The sequence below is a fragment of the Mercenaria mercenaria genome, chromosome 7, assembly GCF_021730395.1.
Source record: "Mercenaria mercenaria strain notata chromosome 7, MADL_Memer_1, whole genome shotgun sequence".
Lineage (NCBI taxonomy): Eukaryota > Metazoa > Mollusca > Bivalvia > Venerida > Veneridae > Mercenaria > Mercenaria mercenaria.
Window position 1 is genome coordinate 46,978,936 of NC_069367.1, and position 19,267 is coordinate 46,998,202.

General features: G+C 35.9%; 1 protein-coding gene across 1 annotated transcript in view; it reads right to left on the reverse strand.

The window, feature by feature from the left end:
* LOC123554233 (26S proteasome non-ATPase regulatory subunit 1-like) overlaps window positions 1-19,267 on the reverse strand; it is a 319,840-nt gene that overhangs the window by 293,417 nt on the left and 7,156 nt on the right. Inside the window, exons 2-8 of the mRNA XM_045344228.2 lie at window positions 7,633-7,676; window positions 7,057-7,130; window positions 4,099-4,162; window positions 3,060-3,165; window positions 1,423-1,565; window positions 742-804; window positions 202-345 (exon numbers count right to left, since the gene is read on the reverse strand). Of these exons, the coding sequence (XP_045200163.1) occupies window positions 202-345; window positions 742-804; window positions 1,423-1,565; window positions 3,060-3,165; window positions 4,099-4,162; window positions 7,057-7,130; window positions 7,633-7,676 (638 nt within the window). The remainder of the gene's footprint in view (window positions 1-201; window positions 346-741; window positions 805-1,422; window positions 1,566-3,059; window positions 3,166-4,098; window positions 4,163-7,056; window positions 7,131-7,632; window positions 7,677-19,267) is intronic.

Here is a 19,267-nt window from a genome sequence, read left to right on the forward strand (position 1 = left end):
AATGATTACCAAACACTGAAGTATTTCTATATTTTGATGCCATTATTTGTGTTCCGAAATGATTTTTGTCTCACACTTGACTAAGTATACAAAGTGGTGCACAGTTCAAAGGGTGATGTCTAAACTTGGGTGCCATGACCAGGATTTAGTCGAAAACCCAAGTTTTACAGATTACCTGACATAAAAAGTGTTAGCACATACCTGACAAACACTGATGTAGTCTGGAGTTGTTAGACCCATGTAGAGTTTAGTGAGCACGCCCAGTACTGTGTTTCTAAACTGTCTGTGTTGTATAAGGGACATAGTTACTTTCAGACTGTATGATAACATGTAGTTAACATCATCCTGTAATATATGTGTATGTATTAACAGACATTTCTAGTACTAAATGTTCAGCTACAATTGATCACTGTCAAATATTTCCATCTGCTACTTTGTATGTTACTATCACAACTAATATGTTTCATACAGGCATACAGACTACAAACACATACAGAGGAAATTACCTGTATCCTATCAACTTTAACTAACTTCTGTTTTATATATTTTATTTCTTTCTGTCAATAATGGTTATATATTCCAAATGAAAATTAAGGTGCTAAACTGAAAACCCATCAAAACTAAGTCTAATCCTTTCCATTGGTTCCTAGGCTTTTCCGTTTAAATAAATCAAAGTATACAAGTACCTGTCTCTGGTAATGCACTCTCAAGTTTGTATATATAGTATAAAATTCCACTTACACTTTCAAGGATGGCCTTCTCAAATATATCTATTCTCCTGGTCTCAAGGGCAATACCAACAGCCTGGGTAGAAAAAAATAACAATGATTTTAAGAACTGTTTATACTGTCACTGGGTACCTATAATACTGAAATTGACAAAAAAGAAAACTTCTCATTAACATTTAAATTAATCAATTCAATTAGTCAGATCCAGTATATTTTGCTTTGGGTATGTAAGCAATGCTTCAATTTCTTAGCTTGTCCTATTTTTTTATTTCTAAATACTGTAAAATCATTTAATTTCGTGGGCATGAAATTTCGTGGTTTTGGTCAAAACGGCAATTTCGTGGGGATATGAATTCGTGGATTTAAACTTTGAACATAAAATGAATAAAAATTTTACTTGTTCATTGGGATTAAATTTCGTGGATTGACTCAACCATGAAATCCATGAAAATTAATCCTCCACGAATATTAATGATTTCACAGTAGCTAATCAAGGTTAACTTTGAGTGAATCACTATAAAAAGTCACATATTTAAAATGATGTAATGCACAGAAAAAAGCCATCTTAATACAGTGACTGTAGGCAAGAGTCTACGTGATTATGTCAAAAATGTGACATGTCAAAAGTTCAAGTTTGCAAAATCTCTTAGAGCAAGAACTACAATAAGACAGAACAATAAAACGTAGGTCAGACCTGTTTAAACTGTTTGTCATCAAAGCATCTCTGGAACATTCTGTTAACAATGGCTTCCAGTCGACTGTCAATAGGCTTTTGTTCATCTTCAGTGTTTTCAGCATTTACCACTCGTAACTTTGTGTAGTGATCTATACATTTGGCTGCAAAAGTAAATCACATTGCTATATTTGGCTTAAAACAACAATTTGAAAGCTACTGTATTATAAAAATATTCACTACTTCAAAATTACTTTGCATCTTTATTACTTATGTTTTTTTTTTTATATTCCTAGACCTGTATCATCTATGAAAAAAAGAGGTGAACTAACGAGTTTTCTAAATTTGATTCTCTTAAGTGCAATAAGTTACTTCAACAACAACATGTATAAAAGTTTTTATGTATAGTAGTTTATCTCATCAACGTTTTGGCTAATGCCTTTATCAGGATAATTCACATATGATTTTTTTTTTTTTGGCTCTTAAGGTGCCGCCACAATCACAATTCAATAGCAGTTAATATTTTCAGGCCGAGTATTTTCCTCTTGAAAATTGCACTAAAGTCTTAACAGTTGGTCAAAGTATCATCAACATAGAAGCACAAGATGATTTACAGTACATACGTCGCTTGGGAAATGTTTGAGTCTCGTTTAGACCAAAAGCTTACCCTAAAATATTGAAATCTTACGGGCATTCAAACTCCATTAAAACACATATTTACAAAAGACAAAATTTAGTTCTTTTTGAAGTACGATATGTATACTGCAAAATCTTATGGAATGTTTGTCTAAATTGTTCCTAGTTGTTGCATTTGACACAAAAATACAAATTTAATTTAAAAAGTTGTTTGTACATGCATTACTGAACACACACATAGATTGTTGAATGCAACACTACACTAACTCTATTGATTTATATTGAAAGATAAGATAGTTTTTCATTGTACAGTCAACCAATAATATCATCTGTTGTTATGTAACTGTATATTATGTATGAACAGATTTACAAATTGGATAAACTGATGGTGTTTGGATTTTTGTGTATAATTCAGTAGCCAGGTAAAATTTCAAAGTAAATTCTCAAAGACTGTGTTCTTTACGATCTGCTTTACAATTGGTTGTAATTAATTTTTTTACATGATTGAATATACATTGAATTTGACTAAATGTAGAATTGCATAATTTTGTCATTTTAGCCAGAGAAAAATATCTACTAAAAGCAAAATACAGGTAGTGAAATGCAATTCCTTTTACGTGCATTTGTTCAAATAGGTATTCAGAACATAATTATGACAAAATTATTGACTTTAGTGCAATTTTCAAGAGAAAAATACCCGGTCTGAAAATATGAACTGCTAGTTAATTGTGATTGTGGCGGCATCTTAACTGCTGATGTCTATTTTTGGAAAATAACATGAAAATGAACCTTTCACCTTAAAGGAAGGCTTTTGATAAAATAGAAACAATATGTGTAGTTTAGTCTGAAAAAAATAATGAGAGTTACACTGTTTAATGTGTTGACAGAGAGAACCTGGCTAATTTTATATGAGCCTGCTATCTACTTAACATACACAAAACCAGACATTTAATGGGAAATCTGAAACTAAGTGGTACACTGTAGTACGAATTCTGTTCTTGCAAATGTCTTATTATACATACCAATAGTGGTCTCAACATATTCTGTTGTGTCATTCACATTAAACAAATTTCCTGCACCAAGGGCATATGTTAATGATTCCTCAAATGCTCCCAGATGATAGTAAACCTGCAAACAAGTAAAAACTGGTCATGTAAGTTAACACTTTTATGACAGTCCATGGTTAACATTTTCACATGTCAACTTTTTCAATAAAAAAATAAAATTTTTACAATAATCATAAACAGTCAAGCATAGCGAAATAGCGACAGTGGTACAGCTGTAAGACACCAGGGTCACGAGTTTGATCCTATCCTCCTCCAACTAAATTAATATATTATTATTTTGGTTGAGTTGTGTGTATGGGTACTAATCCGGCACTCTAAAGAACCAGAGAAGCTTGTGTTATTAGAGCATCTTAAATATCTTGCATCATTAGCCATCTTACTTACAATGACAATCTACTGGAGGAGTCGCCCATATGGGTAACCAGTGGCAACTCTAAATAAAACTTAAAATCAACACATGACAATCATAGCGCATGCAAAAAGTGTCTGCTTCATCATAATACTAGGAGAATTCAAAATACCAGAGAAAATATGATAAACTTAAAATAGAAGTTTCTGAGTAGAATATACAGTTTGTACAGAGATGTTTCAGGTTTCAAATACATTTTGGTGGATAATTTTACATTCCGGTTTCCAGCAAAAGTTTAGGTCAAAAGTCAGCTGTCAAAAATCACAAGAAATTCCAAACTGTGTAAAATGAAGTTTAAGTTTCTTTTTCTTTTCATCTCAAGTCATACTTGTGTTTTTTTGTATAAAACAAATAAGTTTCTGCACGAAATTCAGATCTTCAGAATTTGGGGAGTACAGTACTGCACCAAAATTACAGATTTACTATGTGCAACAGTAATAAGACAAAAAGTAAAGTTATTATTAACAAGTCAATTTATTGGATGTTTAGAGCTGTACAATCAATAATGTTCTTTTCATTACAAGTTTTTGATGACAGACCAACACTAATATTCCAGTAACAAAAAGAAGACAAATTAGTAATTACCTTTGAAGCAACCAGTGCAGCCAGGTCTCGCTGCTTGAACCCTGACTCTTCATAGAGTACTTCGCTGTAAATGTAAAATCATAATCAATCAATTTCATGTAAAGTTAGTACCCCACTTTTGAAATACTGGAAGTGATGACATAACACCATTTTCCCATAAAATATAGACTAAAGCTCGGAAGTTTACACATAAATAAATCCAAAATTGGTAATAAAATTAGCTTGAAGTTTGCATATTTCTTTAAACATGTGCAAATATCTAAAAGCTAAGCACATCAACCTGTATATTTTATTTAACCAAATAAAAGACAAAATGCAAATTTATAACTGTGTTTAATAAAAATATCTACATTGTAGAATTTTTTCTATAATTATGCAAATTGTTATCAAAATGTCGACTTTCGAATTGACTCCAATTATGAAAACTTGACTAAATCCAATGTGGTTTAATCAAATTTCATACTGCAGAATTTTTTTTATCTAAACATGCTTGGCTACTTTTTAAAAAACCTCCAAAATCTTAGAGATCAGGCATTACTAAAACAAGAGGGCCTGAGTTGATCTGGCCTACTGACCTAGTTTCTGACCCCAAATGACCCAGTTTCGAATTTACCCTAAAGATCATCAAGACAAACATTCTGACCAAGTTTCATATAGATTGAGTCACAACTGTTGCCTCTTAGAGTGTTCAACAAAGTTTTCCTTTGATTTGACCATGTGACCTGGTTTTTGATCCAAAATGACCCAGATTAAAACTGAGTGAGTGTGAGTGAGTGTTCGGGTTTAACATCTTTTTCAACAATTTTTCAGTCATATAAACGACGGTGTCTACTTGTAGCAGTGAGCAAAATGCCCAACTTTATAGTGCTGCCTCACCGGAATATCACGCCGTAGACACATGACATGATACCCCACCCAGTCACATTATACTGACACTGGGCTGACCAGTCCTAGCACTACTCTCTTAATGCTAAGCGCCAAGCGAGGAAGCTACTAGTACCATTTTTTACGTCTTTGGTTTGACGCGGCCGGGGATCGAACCCACGACCTCCCGCACTCGAAGCGGACGCTCTACCACTAGGCTACCGAGGCGGTCCAGATTAAAACTGGACCTAGAGATCATCAAGAACCATTCTGTCCAAGTTTCATAAAGATTGAGTCAAAATTGTGGCCTCTAGAGTGTTCACAAGCTTTTCCTTTGATCTGGCCTACTGACCTAGTTTTTGAACTTGACCTAGAGATCATCAAGACAAACATTCTGACCATGTTTCATAAAGAGTTAGACTGAGTCAAAATTGTGGCCTCTAAAGTGTTCACAAGCTTTTCCTTTGATTTGACCAGGTGACCTAGTTTTTGACCCCATATGACCCAGATTCGAACTTGACCTAGAAATCATCAAGACAGTCATTCTGACCATTTTTTTTTATAAATAATGGGTCACAACTGTAGCTAGAGTGTTCACAAGCTTTTCCTTTAATCTGGCCTACTGACCTAGTTTTTGACCCCACATGACCCAGTTTCGAACTTGACCTAGAGATCATCAAGACTAACATTCTGACCAAGTTTCATAAAGATTGGGTCACAAATGTGGCCTCTAGAGTGTTCACAAGGCAAATGTTGACGGGCAGAAAAGATACATTTGCATTTTCTTTTAATTTACTGGAGGCAATGTTGGGCGGTTAAAACTGGCCCAGTCAATACTCCCTGAAGTGGTCAATACTGGTCGAATGGTCAATACTGGTCAATTAGTCAATACTGAATGTTAAGATATTTTGCAGAGTTTATGAACTATTAAATAATGACTGTTTAAGAGCATTTGGGGCTTGATTAAGGCGAATGCAGGTATTCTTATTTAGGCAGTTAAAGCAACCTAATCAATACTCCCAACCTGGCCAGAAGTGGTCTTGACTCTGGAAGTATAACTAGATGCCCACTGACAACATGTCGAGCCGGCCCTTTGACCCCTAACTGTGACCTTAACCTTTGAGACAGTCTGTCTCAATGAGTTAAACATTCATGCCAAATATAAACAAGATTCCTCAATGCATGTCAAAGTTATGGGCTGGACAGGATTTGACATGACCTTTGACCTCCAACAGAGACCTTGACCATTGAGATAGGAACCTGGGGTTTGCACATGACACTCTGACTCACTGAGGTTAACATTCATGCCAAATATAAACAGGATTCCTCAATGCATGTCGAAGTTATGGGCCAGACAAGATCGGACATGACCTTTGACCTCCAACTGTGACCTTGACCTTTGAGATCGGAACCTAACGTAAACGCACATGACACAGTCCAGCTGACTGAGATTAACATTTATGCCAAATATAAATAAGACTGCTCCATGCATGTCAAAGTTATGGCCCGGACAAACAAATCTGCGCATGCACATATACCAAACAGCCATTTGGACAATTATGTCTTCACTTCCGCAAGCGGGCTCGACAAAATTTATTTTATTTCGTCATCAGCATCGTCCAAAGGTATTACAGTATTAGTAATAAGCACTCCAGGTAACGTCTACTATGAGATCAGTGATAGAATGTTTCGATAAAGGTTCCCTTTGACATTTATATCATGCTTTCATAACCGTTCATTTACTTTTTGTCAACTGATTTTGCAGAATTTTCTTCTTCCATTTCAAGAAAAAACGCAATTTTTAAACTGAGGAGAGACTCTATTTATCACAAGTAGTTTATGAAGGAAAAAATCCCTGGTTTAGGAGGCATTCAACAATCCTAAAACTTTATGCTCAGGTGAGAAAAAGGGATAGAATTAACATACCGGTAAGTGAGATATCAGTTTTCACATTACTTGTATCAATACAAGATTCTGTATCTTCTCTAGCTATCAACCTTAAGAGTTGATGCACAGGACTGTTACAAGGTTTATATATTTTTAACTACACAGTTGTATGTCAGTATAAAGGGAAGTAAAAACTAATCAACTTACATCTTATCTATGGACTCCGAGATTTCTGCCCAGAACTGGTCAACTATCTTGTTCAGTTTTTCTAATGCAAAAACCTGTAATAAACAAATCCCCCCCAAAATTAAGCATACACATACTATCATTAATGTATACACTGTAAATGCAAGTACGTCTAAATCAATATAACCATATTATACCCTGTCATTGGGCTTCCATGGCCAAGTGGCTAAGGATGCTGATTTTGAATCACTGGTTTCTATACACTACATAGATTCGAGTCCACTATGGATATTTACTGGAATCTTTCCAGTGAGAAAGTCATTTAGCTGGGCTGTACAAAGTCAGCAGCTCTACCAAGCTGCCAGTCTGTATCTAGTATAATGCCATGGAAACACTTGACTTACACCAAACAAAACACATATCCTTTCCAGACCAAATCTACAACATCACACCTCATCCTGCTCATGACAATTACTGGTAAAAGTCAAAAAGGACTTAATAGATAAAATAAAATTCAGTTATCAACTCTGTTTGTTCACATGTTCCACTTTCTTTCTTTCTGTAGGGTTTAAAGGATAAGGAACAGATATAACATACCTTAAGCTGTGGTTCTGGCTCATCCAACATGGACAGTACACCAGCTGTAATGATAGAAAGTAAGTATTCATATTTTTGCTTAATATTGTCACATGAAACAATTGTTTGTAGTTGTAGCCTCTGTGGCTGGGTGGTTAAGGTTGCTGACTTTAAATCACTTGCTCCTCACTGGTGTGGGTTCAAGCCTCACTCCAGGTGTTGAATTCTTCATGTGTCGAAGCATTTCAATTGGTGGTTCTACCCAGTTTTATGCCCCCAAACCCTGTGGTGATATATTCAAATAATGCACGGATATACATCTGGAGTCTTCAGCCATCACCAAAGCTGGAAAGTCTCCAGATGACCTATAATTCAATTGTGCTGGTGTGATGTTAAACTCAACCAAACAAAAAAATACAGTATTGTAGGTCAGTTGTAGTTCTTTAAAAGCTGTTTCTCAACAGTATTTTGGTTATACTACTAGATCATTCAACTTAACCAGTATTCCTGGATTACATTTCACTCTGTGATAAAATGTTCTCTGAAAGTAAGTGGTAAGTTCCTTCATGAGTAAGCAGTGGAATATGATACATGTAGGTCTTCTAGAGATGTGTAATTGTCAGTGAAATCCACACTACTAGATTTCATGGGGAAGTAAATTGTAAGTGCTCAATGCTATGAAATCATTATCATTCATGGGGAAGTAAAAACAAAAGACCTTATATGACATGTAATTGTAAGTGTTCTACGTAGCAGATCCGAATTATTCAAGGGTAACTAAAAACAAAAGACCTTAGATGTACCACTGTCAGTGTTCAATGCTACAAAATCATTATTATTCATGGCTTGGCACTATAATATACATGTACTAATGTTGAACAATCAAAAAGTAATAACTGAGTGAAAAACAAGAGCTGTCTCCATAGGATGACACATGCCCCCGATGGCACTTTGAATGAATATATAGTTATGGCCGATGTTAGAGTTTAGGACCTTTGACCTACGGAACTGGGTCTTGCGCGTGACACGTCGTCTTAATGTGTCACACATTCATGCGTAGATATTTTAAAATCCATGCATGAATGACAAAGATATGGACCGGACACGCCTATCAATGCACTATCATGAAAAATGACCTTTAACGCCTAAGTGTGACCTTGACCTTTGAGCTACGGACCTGGGTCTTGAGCGCGACAAGTCGTCTTACTGTGGTACACATTCGTGCCAAGTTATTTGAAAATCCATCCATCGATGACAAAGATATGGACCGGACACGCTCATCAATGCACTATCCTTTAACGTCTAAGTGTGACCTTGACCTTTGAGCTACGGACCTGGGTCTTACGCGTGACACGTCGTCTTACCGTGGTACACATTCATGCCAAGTTATTTGAAAATCCATCCATCGATGACAAAGATATGGACCGGACACGCCCATCAATGCACTAACCTTTAATGTCTAAGTGTGACCTTGACCTTTGAGCTACGGACCTGGGTCTTGCGTGCGACACGTCGTCTTACTGTGGTACACATTCATGCCAAGTTATTTGAAAATCCATCCATCAATGACAAAGATATGGACCGGACACGAAAATTGCGGACAGACTGACAGACCGACAGACAGACCGACAGACGGTTCAAAAACTATATGCCTCCCTTCGGGGGCATAATAATCTAACCAGAACATGAAGATATTATGCACATCTCTTGGGAGTGAAGCTTCCTATGAATTCTTATTGAATATCCCCGCCAAAGAATGTGAAGAAATACTCCAGACAAAGATGGTACTATAGTTTACTAATGTTGAATAATCACACTGAAAACGAAACCACCTGACCGGAAGTTCATGATGATAATATGAGCATCTCCTCTTGGGAGTGAAGCTTCTATGAAGTTGAACAGAATTCCAGCCAAAGGTTGCTGATGAATGATCTGCACAAGAAGTTAACAAATGTTGAGTAACTGAAGGGCTACACCGTAACTCAATGAAAAATTAACCTGACAGAACATGAAGAAACTATGCGCACCTCCTCTTGAAAGTGAAGCTTCCTATGAGCTTTCACTGAATTCAAGCAAGTGGTTGCTGAGGAATACTACAGACAAGAAACTGTGCTATAGTACACTGATGTTGAATAATCAAAGGGCAATAACTCAGTGAAAAAATCAACCAACCAGAGCATGAAGTGAAGATTCCTATGAAGTTTTGTTCAATTCCAGTGAGTGGTTGCTGAGAAATACTGCAGGCAAGAATTGCAGGACAGTCAGAGGAACAACAAGCAAATTCGATGAATTGGTATCCCCCGCCGAAAGGGCTTGTGGTGAGGAATGGCAAAAAAATATATACGGCAAAAAGTTTAGGACGTTACTAAGAAGCAAATAATTTCATTAGTCAAGATCATTTTAACAGAAAATGAATGTTGTTTTTTTTTTTTTTTTTGGGGGGGGGGGGGGGGGGGGGTGGAGGGCAGCAGGGGTGACCAGGAAAGGATACAAAATCTCTCATGTTGATTATAAATATTGATGGAAAATCAAAAATGATGAAAAGAAAAACAAGAGCTGTCGGAGGACAGCAACGCTCGACTATTCAACAGCCTTGTCAATTGAATGAATACAAAAGTTGAAAAAGGGGCATAATTTTGTAAAATGCAAAGTAGAGGTATTGAACCTCTGTACTGCATGTCATATCATGACAGTGAACAAGTGTGTGAAGTTTCAATCCTTTCCAATTTGTGGATACTGAGATACCAGCTTACATACAAAAACTTAACCAAAAACTGCTAAGTCAAAGGGGCATAGTTTTGTAAAAATGCCAGGTAGAGTTATGGGACCTTCACAGTGCATGTTAGATCATGACAGTGAACAAGTGTGTGAAGTTTCAATCCATTCCAATTAGTGGATACTGAGATATCAGATTACATACAAAAATTTAACCAAAAACTACTAAGTCGAAAAAGGGGCATAATTTTGGAAAAAAAAGAGTAGAGTTATGGGACTTGCTTAGTGCATGTCAGATCATGACAGTGAACAAGTATGTGAAGTTTCAATCCATTCCCATTAGTAAGTACTGAGATACTAGCTTACATACAAAACCTTAACCAAAAATTTCTAAGTCGAAAAAGGGGCATAATTTTGTAAAAAAGCAAAATAGAGTTATGGAACCTGTGCAATGTAGGTCAGTTCATCACAGTGAATAAGTGTGTGAAGTTTCAATCCATTCCCACAAGTGGTTACTGAGTTACCAGCTTACATACAAAACCTTAACCAAAAATTTCTAAGTCGAAAAAGGGGCATAATTTTGTAAAAAAGCAAAATAGAGTTATGGAACCTGTGCAATGTAAGTCAGTTTGTCACAGTGAATAAGTGTGTGAAGTTTCAATCCATTCCCACAAGTGGTTACTGAATTACCAGCTTACATACAAAACCTTAACCAAAAATTTCTAAGTCGAAAAAGGGGCATAATTTTGTAAAAAAGCAAAATAGAGTTATGGAACCTGTGCAATGTAAGTCAGTTTGTCACAGTGAATAAGTGTGTGAAGTTTCAATCCATTCCCACAAGTGGTTGCTGAGATACCAGCTTACATACAAAACCTTAACCAAAATCGGGACGCGGACGCGGACGCCGACGCGGACGCCGACGCATGGGCGAGTGCAATAGCTCTACTATTCTATGAATAGTCGAGCTAAAAATGGGTGGGAGATGGGGATGCATGATCAGGGTGGTGGGCAAGACTGAGGTGGGGGAACGGTACAACTTTGCATGCTGATAAATATTCATGGAAGGTTTAAAAAGAAATAATAATAAAAAGATTTTTTTTTTTTTTTTTTTTTTTTTTGTGGGAGTTGGGGGAGTGGGGGACCAAGGCAAGGTGGTGACCAGGTGTGGGTACAAAACTTCACATGTTTATAATAAATTTTCGTGGAAAAGAATGAAAGAAGTTTAATGAAATTCTACCAATTGGTTGGTTTGTTATGTACAAATCTGTAGATTTTTAAACAATTAAAGGGCAATAACCCTAAGGAAAATTGACCAATTGAAAAATAAAATGACAGGCATCATCAAAGCATGTTGGTTCATATTTATTTCAAGTTTCATGAAATTCTATCAGCTTATTACTGAGAAATTGCTGCAGACACAGATTTTTCATTAAATCAAGGGCAATAACTCTAAGGGACATTGACCATCAAAAAAAAACTTGACGGGCATCATCGCAGTAGGTTGGTGCATGTTTATTTCAAGTTTCATGAAATTCTACCTGATAGTTACTGAGAAATGGCTGCAGATGGACATTTTTGGGCATTTTTCATTAAATCAAGGGCAACTAGAAAATGCTTTTGTAAAAAAGCGCATGTCTCCCCCAATGCAAAGTCCTATAGGCAAGAAGTCAATAGGGGTCATGAGCGAAAGTCAAAGAGACACTGATGGTTGGCTGCAATAGAGTTCATCTACTTGGCATGTCAAGTCATCCCGCTAAATTTCAACACTCTTGGCCTAGTGGTTCTCAAGTCACTGTTCAGGCTCCTGTGACCCTGACCTTTGATCAAGTGACCTCAAAATAAATAGGGGTCATCTACTCTGCATGTCCAATCATCCTATTAAGTTTCAACATAGTAGGTCAAGTGGTTCTCAAGTTATTTCCAAAAAATGATTTTACATAAACAGGCCACTGTGACCTTGACCTTAAATAGACTGACCCCAAAATCAATAGGGGTCATCTACTCTGCATGTTCAATCATCCTATGAAGTTTCAACATTCTGGGTCAAGTGGTTCTCAAGTTACTGATCGGAACTGGTTATTAATGTTCAGGCCTCTTTGACCTTGACCTTTAACGGAGTGACCCCAAAAACAATAGGGGTCATTTACTCTGCATGAACAATCATCCTATGAAATTCAACACTCTGGGTCGAGAGGTTCTCAAGTTATTGATTGGAAATGGTTTTCCATGTTCAGGCCCCTGTGGCCTTGACCTTTAACAGAGTGACCCTAAAATCGTTAGGGGTCATCTACTCTGCATGACCAATCATCCTATGAAGTTTCATCATTCTGGGTCAAGTGGTTCTCAAGTTACTGACCGGAAATGGTTTTCAATGTTCAGGTCCTTTGACCTTGACCTTTCACAGAGTGACCCTAAAATCGTTAGGGGTCATCTACTCTGCATGACCAATCATCCTATTAAGTTTCAACATTCTGGGTCAAGTGGTTCTCAAGTTACTGACCGGAAATGGTTTTCAATGTTCAGGTCCCTGTGACCTTGACCTTTAATGGAGTGACCCCAAAATCGATAGGGGTAATCTACTTTGCATGTACAATCATCCTATGAAGTTTCAACATTCTGGGTCAAGTGGTTCTCTAGTTATTGATCAGAAATGGTTTTCAATGTTCAGGCCCCTGTGACCTTGACCTTTGACGGAGTGACCCCAAAATCAATAGGGTCATCTACTCTTCATGGCCAATCTTCCTATGAAGTTTCAACATTCGGGGTCAAGTGGTTCTCTAGTTACTGATCGGAAATGGTTTTCAATGTTCAGGTCCCTGTGACCTTGACCTTTGACTGAGTGACCCCAAAAACAATAGGGGTCGTCTACTCTAGCAGCCCTACAACCCTATGAAGTTTGAAGGTTCTAGGTCAAATGGTTCTCCAGTTATTGCTTGGAAATGAAGTGTGAAGTACGGACGGACGGAAGGACGGACGGACGGACGGACAGGGCAAAAACAATATGTCTCCTGAGGGAGACATAATAACTCTAAGGGAAATTGACCAATCAAAAAAAACAAAACTTGACGGGCATCATCGCAGTATGTTGGTTCATGTTTATTTTAAGTTTCATGAAATTCTACCTGCTAGTTACTGAGGAACAGCTGCGGACGGATGGACTGACGGCTGGACAACGCCATTTCAATACCCCACTCCCACTTTTATCGGCGGGTTTCATCGGCGGGAGATAAAAACAAAACCAACGAAGCAGCGACATCCCCTTTCGAGGAGCAAAAACAGAATTTGAATAGTCAAAGTGCGTATGGTATTAGGCCAAAAGTGTCGTTCCAATCAAGCCTATTGCACTTGTTCTGAACAGTTTGGTATGCCTTTTACGACAAACTTAAGGTCAATGAGGCATGAAAAACCTAAATGAAAAATTCACCTGAGGAGGCTTTCAAAACACATGCTAATCACTAAATTGTTATTCTGATTCTGGGTTAAAACTAGAATGTGTCTGTAGGACACAGGGTGTGCCCCCCACTGGTACATTCATCACAAATAATGGGCAATAATTCAAATGTTTACAGTCTTAAGGGAGTAATAGAGCCTAAACTAACATTTTATGAAAAGGATTCAGTATTCTAAGCCATATACTTTTTGAGCTATGAGCATCACAAACAAAAAATCCACTATTTTGGCTATTTCAAGGGCCGTAACCTTGTAATAAGCAATATAATTCTCAAGAAGAAGAAGGGGGCGGACCCACATGAAAAATAGGTGCGCAAATTCATATCATGATAAAGACTCATGCAAGGTTTAATTAATTCTTCTTAAATACTTTTTGAGCTAGGCACGTCACAAGGTGACAATGTGCATTTTTGACTATTTCAGGGGCCATAACTCTGGAAATAGAGGGCGGAGGCAGATGAAAAATAGGAGGTGCGCAAGTTCATATCATGATAAAAACTCATGCAAGGTTTCATTAATTTATATCACATATTTTTTTAGCTAGGTGTGTCACGAACTTCGGACGGACGCATGGACGGACAAGACCAAATCTATATGCCCCCTGCCATGTGTACAAAAACACTTTCAAATTCTACAGAACACAAAAGTTATCATTAATTCAATTTCTTAGCTGTTTTTTTCTGTCTTTAAATATTGATGATGTTTTACTATTGATTTGTGTACTTTGATAAGATTTTAATAAACAATAAACATTACTATAATATATAATTAACCTGCATGTAAAATTCTGTACAATAGAGTAATTACAGGCTGTATTGAGAACAGCTGTTTAAAAATCTGTAGCCAAAAGCTCAAAGTACAAATCTGATAATTGGCTTGTTATTGTCGTCCAAGTGTGAAAAGTTGTAAAATGTTATCATAAGCTTATATTGTAGCTACAGTTTTCATTTTGGTCTTGTAGTGAACATGAGTTACTTCAATATAAAATGTCACCTGTGCTGGAAGACATAACAAATAAACTGAATGTTCCTTGGACAGTGAAACCAGATGCAAATCCTGTGCTTAAACCAAATTTGGAGGTCTAAATTACTTCAAACTGTGTTAATCACATTAAGGTAAGCACTGTTACAATACAAGGTGGTATTTTTTCTGAAAAGGGAAGGGCCCTGGCTGTATGGGCCTGTTATATAGAGGGAAATTTGGATGATACTATGGAAAGGGATGTAAAGTCAGTTTGAGGGGAAAACTACATGACGTAAAAGAAATCTTCTGAGGTGAAGGGGCCTATAAACTGCTGTTACTTTAAATAGAAGAAAAATAACCTTATATTTTCTTTTATTTCTTTTGTGGCCAGAACAACATTCTTCCTACAATTTTAATTCTGTAATTTACTACCCAGTACATGTATTGCTAATCTGAAACGTTATAAAATGAATGAAATTGTGAGAAATGTTCACCTGTAAGTTTATCGTTTTAACATTTTTATTTCATTTTTTTTAAATATTTAACTTCCTTTCAGCAAGTATACTAATGGATGTTCTGTGTTCACTTACAAACTTAATACCAATAATATCTGAAATATATATTCTTACTTTTTCAGAGAAAATACTGACATGCTGACAACAGTGTTACTGCCACCCAGGTTTTGATTCTGGGCAATAGAAACCTGAGCCTAAACCAAAACCGAGGTAGTGATCCTTAGTAAAAAGAACTGGCAGATGCTTTAGTGCTAGCTACTGATAGAAGGTGATCTACTTCCACTGCCAAATGCAAATTCATGGAAAAGGAAAAATTAAATTGTTTTGAAAAGTCAACTAAAAAGGCAGAAACTGTATGTTAAACAACTTAATACTGAACTTTAGTCAAAACTATCAGATGTGATATATTACAAAGGAGAGATTCACTTGGGACCAACAGGCTAAAGTTTAAGAGAGCAATGTGCATGAAGCAGACACTATATTAGTGTTATTTCTAGAGCGACGCAGCGGGGCGCCCCGCCCTGCCCTTTTTTTCTGCCGCCACGCTGCCCTTAAAATATGCCCTTTTGCCTTTGATCTTCTGCTTAATCCCGCCAATTTCCCTGTTGACATGCCTCGACGTTTTTTGATCAGCAAATTACGTCACGGCGTGTGCACACAGGTAATGAGAATCAATGAAGTGTTACAACTAAATGATAAAGAGTATGGATCCTGTGAAATGTCAAAAAGGCGTGCGTAAGTGGCCAGCTGATTACCGAGCACGTTAAAAGTGCCCTAGATTTCTCTGTGCAAAATTTAAATTAGACCGTTGTTTAGTATATTAACAAGTATAACATCAGTCCAGTTTGATTCTACTGTAATTTAAACTAGAAAATGCACAAATTTTAATGAATATCGAAAGTAAAAGTAAGTTTAGAATGTCAGTTCACGAGTCTTATTACTCCCGATGTCGTGTGCAATTTTTCCATATTTCCTTCAAAAAAGCTGACAGTCGGGGAATTTTTTATGTTGAGAAACATCAAAATTTGAGGAACTATCTCTGGTTTACCCTAGTGGGTCATGTAAACTGAGTAAAAACTACTTTCAGACAACATTCCGAAAGTGTACCAGTATCCGGATTGTATATTTTGGATATGCGTTTTAGTAAACTTTAACCTGACTAATAACACTTTTCTGTTAATGAAATATTGATGAAAGACCTGATCAATACAACACGACTTCTGATAATTATTAGTTTACGATGTGTCCTGAAACAGGCCTTTAACTATGTTGTTTACGACATAATTTGGTTTCAAGATTAAGCTTATATTAATTAAGGCCCTCCACTATTTCATATGAATAAGTAAACATTCTTTGTGACATTTTTTAAGAGAAATGCTTGAATGGTTTAACCTAAACTATTAAGTAAGTAAAAAGCCTTTGTAAATTTTGTTACTGGTTTTGGGAAGATTTACCACTTTATTCTGTGACATTTCTTTTAAGTGTGCAATAAAGATAAATGGAATACATATTAACTATAGACATCTACAAATGCAACTACTGCTATGGTAACTTTCACGTCTAAAAGAGCACCCTGCCCCTTTCGGACAGCACCCTGCCCGCCCTTTTTGAGCTCTAGAAATAACACTACTATATATATATCTCAAAATGTGCATACCTTTATTGGTGGTTGTATAGTTGTTAATTTTATGTAATTGTAACTGAGAAACACATAATGGTATTTAATTAATCTGTAAATAAATGTAATTATTAATGTTACTGTCTCATTCAGATGTACCGTATTTTCCCAAAGTCTTGGGACACCCTAAATCTTGGAACACCCTTAAAATCTGGAAAAATATTTATTTTTCTTGTCCCTAATTTTTCGGACATATATTTTCTCAGCGTATTTTTCGTCCCTAAGTGTTGGGACTATTGTTGTGTACTGATTCAAGATGTAACTCAAATACTGTTATTATACATTGTATGGTGTTGTATCGATCAAAATGTCAAATAATTATAAGAACCAAAGACTATTTTTTTAACATTTTCGTGTCGTGTTTTTACTTGATATTCCTTTGACAGTAAAGTGTTTTTTACCATACCAGTTAAGTGTTGTATATTTTTTTTACTGCAGCCAGGAAGTCCGTTAGTTATTTTTATTTACCACTGACTGGAATTTACCCACGAATCGTACAGCTATCAAAACGCCATGCCGGTAATTTTCCATTCCACGAGCATGTGCAACCTATCGTAATGTCTAACTTACAACGCCGTTTTTTTTGTTTATCGACACGTATACAAAAAACGCGCGTCACACATTCATTTTTTGATTTTATCGCTTCAGATTTTCAACACTGATTGAGAAGTAATATAGTTTGAATTCTATAACGATTTTAAAAAGGTATCAACAGAAATGTAGGCAAAATTCTATAAAAACGGTCGAATTTTCATAAAATTACTTGCAAAATTTCAAACAGCGCGATCCTAAATACTTATTTCTTTCTAAAAGTAAATAAATGATACAAACTATAGGCATAAAATTCAGACTTTTGACCAGAAAGTACAAAAGACAGAATAGAAAAATCTTAAATAATGAAAAAGCAGCAGCAATTTAAAAATATGAAGTAAAACGATTTTTGGCAAACAGATTTCTGTTACGTGACCTCGTGAACGTAAATAGAAAATCGGGATGCGGTTAAAAAAAACAAAAACAATGATGATGTTGTTGCGGTTTTTAATAAGTTTTGAATGAATCTTTGTGCATGTACATGTATTTTTTGACACAACACTTCATAATAAGATATTCTTCTCAAACCATTTTGAAATTTCCTTGAGGGCAAATAGGTCACAGAGGAAAGATATCCGCTATTATAGTTTGACACGTTTACCTGTCAGTTTATACGGGATATTGCACATTGGCTTTAACAAATTAAAAAAAAGTTTTTTTATTGATTTTTACAACACTAGATCTACTTTTCAGCACTTTAAAGAAAGGAGGCGGTACGATCAAACAGTGATGTGCAACATGGTGGGAAAACATGACGTAATTCCATGAAAATCTCGGGGAAACTATACCTTCTAATGTCATGATACCGACACACTTTTAGCTCTTTGAGGGGGTGTTAATTGATGATGAAAACAAGGCCAATTACTTTGTTTATCAACAGAATAATTACCGATAATCGTTAACGTTTATTTTTTCGCTTTCAACACGGATGGGTGGGGGATGTTACCCGATGACGATTATTGTGTCCATATTTTTGGGACACTTTTCAAAATAATTATTTTTCGGGAAATAAGTCTTCAATGGGACAGTGAAAAAAATAATTATTTTATGCTGTCCCAAGACTTAGGGAAAATACGGTAACTGTTATGGTAATTAATTGAAAATTTATTCTTCACTTTGACTGGCATTGTGAAAAACAGCATATGGATTTCTAAATACAATTAAATTAAATTTATATAGTGTTCTTATTCTAAGGAATACATTAAAATCTTATAAATGTATAATATAAACATCAACATTAACATTTTTAACTTTTTGGTAAATAAAATATTGAATAGGATTTTATCAATATTCACCTAAAGCTTGAATCTAAATGGTTCACAGATACCAGCATTCACTCGATAGTTTACATTTTCTTTCAAAATGCAAATAACTGAGGGACAGCAAACAGATCACTAGGATGTGAACTGGCACAAATAGATAAAATGATGTTAAAATTATATTGTGACATAACTCTTTTATCCTAACATTTAGCACATAATCTTAGAATGAAGAATCAGGGTATTTGCAATGTGCAACATTAACTTTTTAACACCATAGCCAATGGGGCTATGGACTTTCAATTTTTTGTAGCCCAACAGAATTTTTTGTAGCCCCACTAATTTTTTTGCTAAAGAATGAACAAGACTTTCATTCTAGTAATATTTAATTTCTTTCAATATACTGCTGTAGGTTGGTGAATATTGATATATTTCAGAATTTGTATGAGTTTTTCAGAATTGATTTCAAAATCTGAAACAGTGTT